Source organism: Otolemur garnettii, unplaced genomic scaffold (genome assembly GCF_000181295.1).
Source record: "Otolemur garnettii isolate 467f Iridium unplaced genomic scaffold, OtoGar3 scaffold00025, whole genome shotgun sequence".
Taxonomy (NCBI): domain Eukaryota; kingdom Metazoa; phylum Chordata; class Mammalia; order Primates; family Galagidae; genus Otolemur; species Otolemur garnettii.
The window spans coordinates 20,768,705-20,777,127 of record NW_003852420.1 but is presented as its reverse complement, the minus strand read 5'-3'; the positions used below and the strand labels follow the sequence as shown (position 1 = coordinate 20,777,127).

General features: G+C 39.4%; 1 protein-coding gene across 2 annotated transcripts in view; it reads left to right on the top strand.

Annotated features, from left to right (window-relative positions):
* Positions 1–8,423, top strand: part of LOC100951974 (protein argonaute-3) — a 132,271-nt gene that overhangs the window by 9,659 nt on the left and 114,189 nt on the right. Inside the window, exon 2 of one of the 2 annotated variants that reach the window (XM_003788177.1) lies at positions 5,893–6,064. In XM_003788177.1, the coding sequence (XP_003788225.1) occupies positions 5,893–6,064 (172 nt within the window). Of the gene's footprint in view, positions 1–5,892; positions 6,065–8,423 lie in introns of those variants that run through there. The other variant, XM_023512144.1, reaches the window with a different exon arrangement.

Below are 8,423 nucleotides of genomic sequence, written 5' to 3'. Positions count from 1 at the left end.
ATCTCGTGGAGGTAGAGGGTATAGGCATATGGGAGATCTCGTGGAGGTAGAGGGTATAGGCATATGGGAGATCTCGTGGAGGTAGAGGGTATAGGTATATGGGAAATCTCTAGCATCTGCCCAGTTTGGCTGTGAACCTAAAACTGCTCTAAGTAATAAAATCTATTAGAAAAAATTAACTGTGGCATGGTGCCCGCAGCACAATGGTTATGGCACTAGCCATATACACCAAGGCTGGTGGGTTCAAACCCAGCCCGGGCTAGCCAAGCAACAATGACAACTGCAACAGAAAAATAGCTGGGTGTTGTGGCAGGTGCCTATAGTCCCAGCTACTTGGGAGGCTGAGGCAATTCTACTTGTCTCAAATACTACTTTTTTTTTTAATACTTTGCCTTTTTTTTTTCCCCAGTGTTTGAGTCAGGATCCAAATAATCACACGTTGTGATTGAGTAGTATGTCTTTTAATCTGTAAATTTTCTCTCCTCAACCCTCCTCACCCCCTGCAATTTATGGGTTGTTAGTCCTTTTAGAGTTTCTGGTTCCATCTTTGCAATATAATTTAACATAATTCTCTCAAGTTGTGTAAACTGCTAGTGGATCTAAAGACTTGATCAGATTCTGGCTATTCTTTCTGAACTTCAATTGGATTTTTGTCCCTACCACTTTACTCAAATTGTTTTCATCAAAGTCAGTTAAGATCTTAAATTCAGTAGTCAGTTTCTTTTCTTTTCTTTTCTTTTTTTTTTCTTTCGCCCTCGGTAGTGCCATGGTGTCACACAGCTCAAAGCAACCTCCAACTCCTGGGCTTAGGCGATTCTCTTGCCTCAGCCTCCTAGTAGCTGGAACTACAGGTGCCCGCCATAACGCCTGGCTTTTTTTTGTTTTTGCAATTTGGCCAGGGCCGGGTTTGAACCTGCCACCCTCCATATATGGGGCTGGCGTCCTACTCACTGAGCCATTGGCGCCGCCCAGTAGTCAGTTTCTAAATCTTTGTTTTAGTTGGCATTTCAGTCGCATCTGATTAAGTTATTTTCCTCTCAAAACACTTTTTTTTCCCACTTGGTTTTTTGGGTACGACTGTCTCCAGGTCCTACTCCAGCCTCGCTGTCTGTTACTTTCCTAATTCCATTGCTGCTTTCATTTCCCCAATCTCTAAACATTGGGAGTATCCCAAGGCTTGCTCTTCTTCTGTGTCCGTGCCACACTCTGAGTGATCTACTCTAATTCAGTGTGTTTTAGATACCACTTACATGATGAGGACACCCACATTTACACTCCAGACTGGACCTCTTCCCTGAATTCCACATTAATCAAACTATCTACTAGACAGACACCTACTAGTAGACATCTCAAACTTAACATGCCCTAAAAGTCCTTTTTGTTTCATTTCCAGCTTGTTGGTATCATCGAGTTTTTCCTAGCTCAGTAAATGACACTTCTGTTTTTTTAGTTGCTTAGACCAAAAAGCCTTGAGAACTCTTTCCTTTCATGCCCCACATTTAATCCATTAGCATTTCATGTCAGACCTACCTTTTAAATATTTTTGACAACCACATCACTGTCCCAGTAGTCCTAGCCAACATTATCTTTTGCCTAGATAGTTGAATAGCCTGCTAACTGGTCTCTCTGCTTGTACCCATACATAATTGTTCATACAGCCATTGGAGTGAACTTTTTAAAAAAATTTAAGTCTGGATAGGTATGGTGGCTCATGCCTGTAATCCTAGCACTTGGGAAGCTGAAGCAGGTGGATTACTTGAGCTCAGAAGTTCAAGACCAGCCTGAGTAAGAGTGAGACCCTGTCTCTTAAAAAATACCCGGATGTTATGGCGTGTGCCTGTAATCCCAGCTACTTGGGAGGCTGAGGCAAGAGAATCGCTTAAGTCCCAGAATTTGAGGTTGCTGTGAGCTATGATGCTATAGCACTCTACCAAGGGCAACAAAGTGAGACTCTGTCTCAAAAATATATATAAATAAAAATTTAAGTCAGATCATAATACTTAATGACTCAGATCCTAGACAACTTAGAAGACTGACGCTACCTGACTGTAAAACTTATAGTAAAGCTACATTACTCAAGACAGTGTGGTATTGGTGAAAGAATGGGCAAATACATCAATGGAACAGAGCAGAGTCCAACATGGCAGGTTACAATCCCAGTTCTTCTCCTTGCTAGCTGTGAAATTTCAAGCAAATTACTTTACTTTTCTTCATTTGTAAAATAATTCTTTTCTTTGTAGGTTGGTATGAAGATTAAAAGAGATAATGCATGTAAAAACACCTAACACATTGCCTAAGACATCATAAGAACTTGATAAATTTTAGCTATTGCACATTTTCTAATGATCTTGACAAGATTGACACAAAGAGACAGGTCAGGTAGTATCCCCATTTCATAGATCACGAAACAAATACAAGGACATTAAGTAGTTGTTGAAGGTCACATGATTAAATAATAGGCAGAGCCAAAACTGTGGCCTAGTACAAAATTTCTACAGTTCTTGCCTATCTCATACTAGGATACCAGGAAAGATTATGCCCTCAAAGAAGTTTTTTTTTAAATATAAGAAAGCAAAATTTAAAAACAAATGATTCAGATCCACACTGAATGAAAAGTTATTGTTAACCTCATTTTTATTCCTAATGCTAATTCATGCTTTTGGTATATCGCTGAATTAAATGTAACATTTTCTTAGGAATTTTGGGTGTATCTTCATTAATGGATTTACCCTATGATTTTACTTTTTCATAATGTTTTGATTAGGTTTAGTACCTGAGTTTTTCTGGCATCTCGAATTGGGGTATATTTACTTTTTTCCTGTTCTCTAGCAGCCTTTGTATAATGTTGATTTTTTTTTCCTTAAATGCTTGGTATAATTCGCTAGTGAAACTATCTGCATCTGTAATCTTTGTGTGTGTGGAAAAAATAATTTTTTTTTTTTGAGACAGAGTCTCATTTGGTCACCCTTGGTAGAGTGCTGTGGCATCTTAGCTCACAGCAACCTCAAACTATTGGGTTCAAATGATTCTCTTGCCTCGGCCTCCCAGACAGCTGGGACTACAGGCACGTGCCACAGCGCCCAGCTATTTTTTAGAGACAGGGTCTTACTCTTGCTCAGGTTGGTCTTGAATTCGTGAGTTCAGGCAATCCACCCACCTCAGCCACCCAAGTGCTAGGATTACAGGTAAGCCAATGCCACGCCCAGCCTGGAGATATTTTTAATTGTGAATTTTATTCAAAAAGTAATAGAATTTTTCAGATTTTTTAAAATGTAAATTTAAGTTTATTCAGATAATAGTTACTAGTTTATTGATTTATTATTTGAACTTTAATTAACAAAGCTCCAACATTTTGAGCTTTAAAAATGTAATGCTAGCATCATGTAGGTTTTTAAAAGACATTATGGCAAAATACACCACTAAATTTATAATCTTAATCATTTTTAAGTATACATTTCAGTAGTGTTTAGTACATTTACATTGTTATTCAAGCAGTCTGCAGTCATCTTGAAAAAGTAAGACAATACCTGTTAACCAAATCCCCCTTGGCCCACCACCTCCACCCCCAACTTCTACTTTGTGTTTCTTATGAAATTGAGGACTCTAGGAACCTCATATAAGTGGAGTAATAACACTGTCTTTTTGTGACTGGTTTATTTCAACATAATGTCTTCAGGGTTTATCCATATTGTAGCATTTGTCAGAATTTCTTTTTTAAGGCTGAATGATAGTCGTGTATGTGTGTGTGTTTTGTTTAACCATTTATCCATCAGTGGACACATAGGTTTCTTATACCTTTTGACTGTTGTGACTAATACTGCCATGAATGTGTGTGAACAAATAACTCTTTGTTTAATTCTTTCTGCTTTCAATTTTTATGCGTTTATACTTAGAAGTAGAATTGCTAGGCTTGGTGCCCATAGCTCAGTGGTTAGGGCACCAACCACATAACACTGGGGCAAGGATGGCAAGTTTGAACCCAGCCCGGGCCTGCTAAAACAACAATGATAACTGCAACAACAACAAAAATAGCCAGGCGTTGTGGCAGGTGCCTGTAGTCCCAGCTACTTGGGAGGCTGAGCAAGAGAATCGCTTAAGCTCAAGAGTTTGAGGTTGTTATGAGCTGTGATGCTACAGCACTCTACTAAAGGTGACATAGTGAGACTCAAAAAAAAAGAAATAGAATTGCTAAATCATACAGTAATTCTATTTTTAATTTTTTGAGGGAGCACCATACTTTTTTCTAAAGTGGTTATACCATTTTTTGTTTCTACCAACAAACTTTTTTTTGAGATGGGGCCTTGCTAAGTTACTCAGATAGATTTTGAACTCTTGGGCTCAAGCAATCGTTTCCTCAGCCTTGCAGATAGCTGGGATTAGAGGCGTGTACCACTGTGCTTGGCTTTATAGTACTTTATGTATCAGTAGGTTGTATTTCTCTAGGAATTTGTTTCATCAAACTGTCAAATTTATTGGCACAGTGTTTGTAATGTCTTTGGTATGTACAGTGATAATTTTTTTCACTTCTGACTTTGGTTATTTTGTTTATTTAAACATTTTTACTTTTTTTTTTTGAGACAGTTTTACTGTGTCACTCTCGGTAGAGTGCTGTAGCATCAAACCTCAAACTTTTTTTTTTTGAGACAGAATTTCACTTTGTTGCCCTCGGTTAGAGTGCTGTGGCATCACAGCTCACAGCAACCTCAAACTCTTGGGCCCACGTGATTCTTCTGCCTCACCCTCCCATGCAGCTGGGACCACAGGTGCCCACCACAACACCTGGCTATTTTTTGTTGCAGTTGTCATTATTGTTTAGCTGGCCCAGACTAGGTTGGAACCTGCCACCCCTCAGTGCATGTGGCCAGCACCGTAACCACTGTGCTACGGCCATCAAGCCTAAACCTCAAACTCTTGGGCCAGCCACTCTTCAGGCCGTCAAGCCTAAACCTCAAATGATTCTTTTGCCTCAGCCTCCCATGTAGCTGGGACTACAGGCACCTGCTACAACACCTGGCTATTTTGTTGTTGTTGTTGCAGTTGTCATGTTGTTTAGCTGGCCCAGACTGGGTTTGCACCCACCAGCCTTGGTGCATAGGGCCGATGTTGTAACCACTGCGCTACCCTCTTTTCCTTCTTTTTAAAAAATCAGTGTTGCCTAGAGTTCATCGATTCTATCTTTTCAAATAATCAGTTTTATGCTTTGTTAATCCTGTTTATTATGTATTAGTTTTAATTTTTTTTTCATATTTGCTCTTTATTTTCTCCTTCTACTTGCCTTGAGTTTACATTGCTCTTGGGGTCATACCCTTCAAATCTGACTTTGTGGTTGTTGTTGTTGTTGTTTTGTGAGAGAGTCTCACTTTGTTACCCCTAATAGAGTGTTGTGACATCATATTCACAGCAACCTCAGACTCCTGGGCTCAAACAATTCACTTGCCTCAGCTTCCCAAGTAGCTGGGATTACAGGCACCCACCACAGGCCTGGCTATTTTTAGAGGCGAGGTCTTGCTCTAGCTCAGGCTGGTCTCAAACTCATGAGCTCAGGCAATCTACCTGCCTCACCTTGAGCTCAGGCAATCCACCTGCCTTGGCCTCCCAGAGTGCTGGGATTACAGGCATGAGCCACACCATGCCTGGCCCTTCAGGTCTGACTTATGTTTGCACGTGCTCACCTGGGTTTGTGTGCTTGTTCTCCCTTCTTGTTACTCCTTCCAGAAGAATTTTTCAGTGGCATACAGTTTAAGGAAGTTGATGAGTTAGGAATGATACCATCTTTCAGCAGTAGGCTTTAGCCATTATCCTCTGCATATACAATTCTGACATAACTCTGGTTGACAAGATTTTCAAATGCAGCATGTAACAGTGTGACTTTTTATTTCCTTTCCCTGGCAGGACCTGTTGGGGCCCAGCCCCTACTCATGGTGCCCAGAAGACCTGGCTATGGCACCATGGGCAAACCCATTAAACTGCTGGCTAACTGTTTTCAAGTTGAAATCCCAAAGATTGACGTCTACCTCTATGAGGTAGATATTAAACCAGACAAGTGTCCTAGGAGAGTGAATAGGTAAGAATCATGAAACTTTGGAGATCTTTTGCTATTTGTCTTGCTTTAGTAATTTTATGTTTATCCTGTATATCTAAATAATAATGATAATATGTAACAGTTTGACCAAAACACATAGTAATATGTTTTGAAATTGATTGTATTTCAGAGGTGTGAAGTGGGAAAAATCTGCAGACCACCTTGAAATGATTCTGTTATAACATGAGCTCACATGTATTACCTGTGATAGTAGAACAGGTCCAAGTCCTTTTTACTTGTCTTTGAAATCAGGCTTAACATTCTGATCACATCTTTTTTCTTCCTAGTATGTCATACATTTGTGCTTTTTTTCCCCACCCCACATTACCACTTTAGTAATATTCCCTTTTGTGATGGGATAGAAATGGTAGTTTTGTGATGGTGGATAGAAATGGTAGTTTCATGCTTTCTCTTCCATCCTCAATTTTTGACTGTTCCTTACTCTTATATAGGAATAAATACATATGGTGTATAAAGATATATCTGTCTGCTTTAGTAAACTGTTTCACCATATACAGTAAACCCTCTGTAAGTTGACCACCCAAGAGACTCTAACAAACTGATCAACATAACAGATGGCCAACATAAGGAAGTAGGCCTCCTGTGTTGATACATACATATATATGGTATACAATCTGGTCTGTGAACATTAGGAGGTAATCAGTATAGGGAGAGGTGTGTTCACTATGGACGTTCTACTATATATTCCTGATTATGTTTAGGTAATGCAAGGAATATAAAAGGAATTTATGATGTGATATATGCCATGTGCCATGTCTTTTTGATTATTTTTTGCAGTTTTTGACCGGGGCTGGGTTTGAGCCCACCACATCCGGCATATGGGGCCAGCGCCCGACTACTTTGAACCACAGGTGCTTCCCTTTTTTTTTTTAAGGCAAAACATTTAGAAAATAATATGATATGATATTTAACTTAGCATTTTGGTTTGTACTAGCCCAGCCTTTTCTTATTCAGTAAGTGTTGTTAAGGCCTATGTTTAGAACATAGGCAGTTCTTATTGACAGATTTTTAATTTGGTAGAGGAAATAAGACATGTAAGAAATATGAAAGTCTGGTTATCTTTTTCTTGGGTTTGTAATCTTAATTGTTAGTATTTCTGTTACACATGAAAGTACATGAGAACGAAGAGACTTTGTGTCTTAAGGAACCTCTTAAGAAGTCAGCTAATCCAATACCCTTTTTAAAATAGCCAAAATCCATAAAAGTTAAGGGACTTATTCAAGAACACATGTTTCTAGTAGCAAAGGTGAAACCAGAACCCCAGAATTCTGATATGATAATCGCTAGGAAATATTTTTTTAACAAAAGAATAAAAAGAATTCAGTTAATTGAAAATAAGTGGTAGAATTTGGTAGCTGTGGTAAGCAGAACAGCTTTTTTAAGGAGGGGCAGCAATAACAAAAGTAGAATTCAGAAGAACCAGATATATTTACCCTGAGCCAGGCTTAAGGGGAAGGTTCTGGTCAGGTACTACCTTAGGCTACCATCTATGAATAGATGACTCCTAATCTTGATATAGTTGTTTCCTAAACTTTAGACTGACACCTCAGTATCCCTAGTACTTCAGTCACAAGTTGAAATAACTCTTTTTCTCAATCCCCATCCCCATATTCTGCTCCATCCCCATATTCTGCTCATAGTACTGTATTCTTTTTCTTCTTTTTCTCTCTCTCTCTTTCTTTTTTGGACAGAGCCTCACTCTTACCACCCTGGGTAGAGTGCTGGTGAGGTGTCAGCCTAGCTCACTTTTGGGCTCAAGGAATCTTCCTGACTCAGCCTCCCAAGTAGCTAGCTGGGACTACAGGCACCTGACACAACACCTGGCTAATTTTTCTATTTTTAGTAGAGACAAGGGTCTCTCTTTTGCTCAGGTTTGTCTTGAATTCCTGAGCTCAAGTGATCCTCCTACCTCAGCCTCCCAGAGTGCTAGGATTATAGGCATGAGCTACTGCGCCAGCCCCTTTTTCTTTATTTAAACTCCCAAACTAGACCTTCCATTTCTTTTTCCTCCTATTGGTTGTCAAGTACTGTCACTTTCCATCCACACCACTACCACTTTGGTTTTGCACCCTTATTTCTTATCTAGATTATTATAACAATCTTCTAATTGGTCTCCCCTAACATCTATTTCTTTCCATTATAGTTAATTATCCACACTTTAGGCATAGTTTTCTTTCTAAATGAGAAATCTGATTATGTCACTTCCCTGCTTTAAAAATTTGGGTGGCGCCTGTGGCTCAAAGCAGTAGGGTGTTGGCCCAGTCTGCCGGAGGTAGTGGGTTCAAACCCAGCCCCAGCCAAAAAAAAAAAAAAAAAAAAA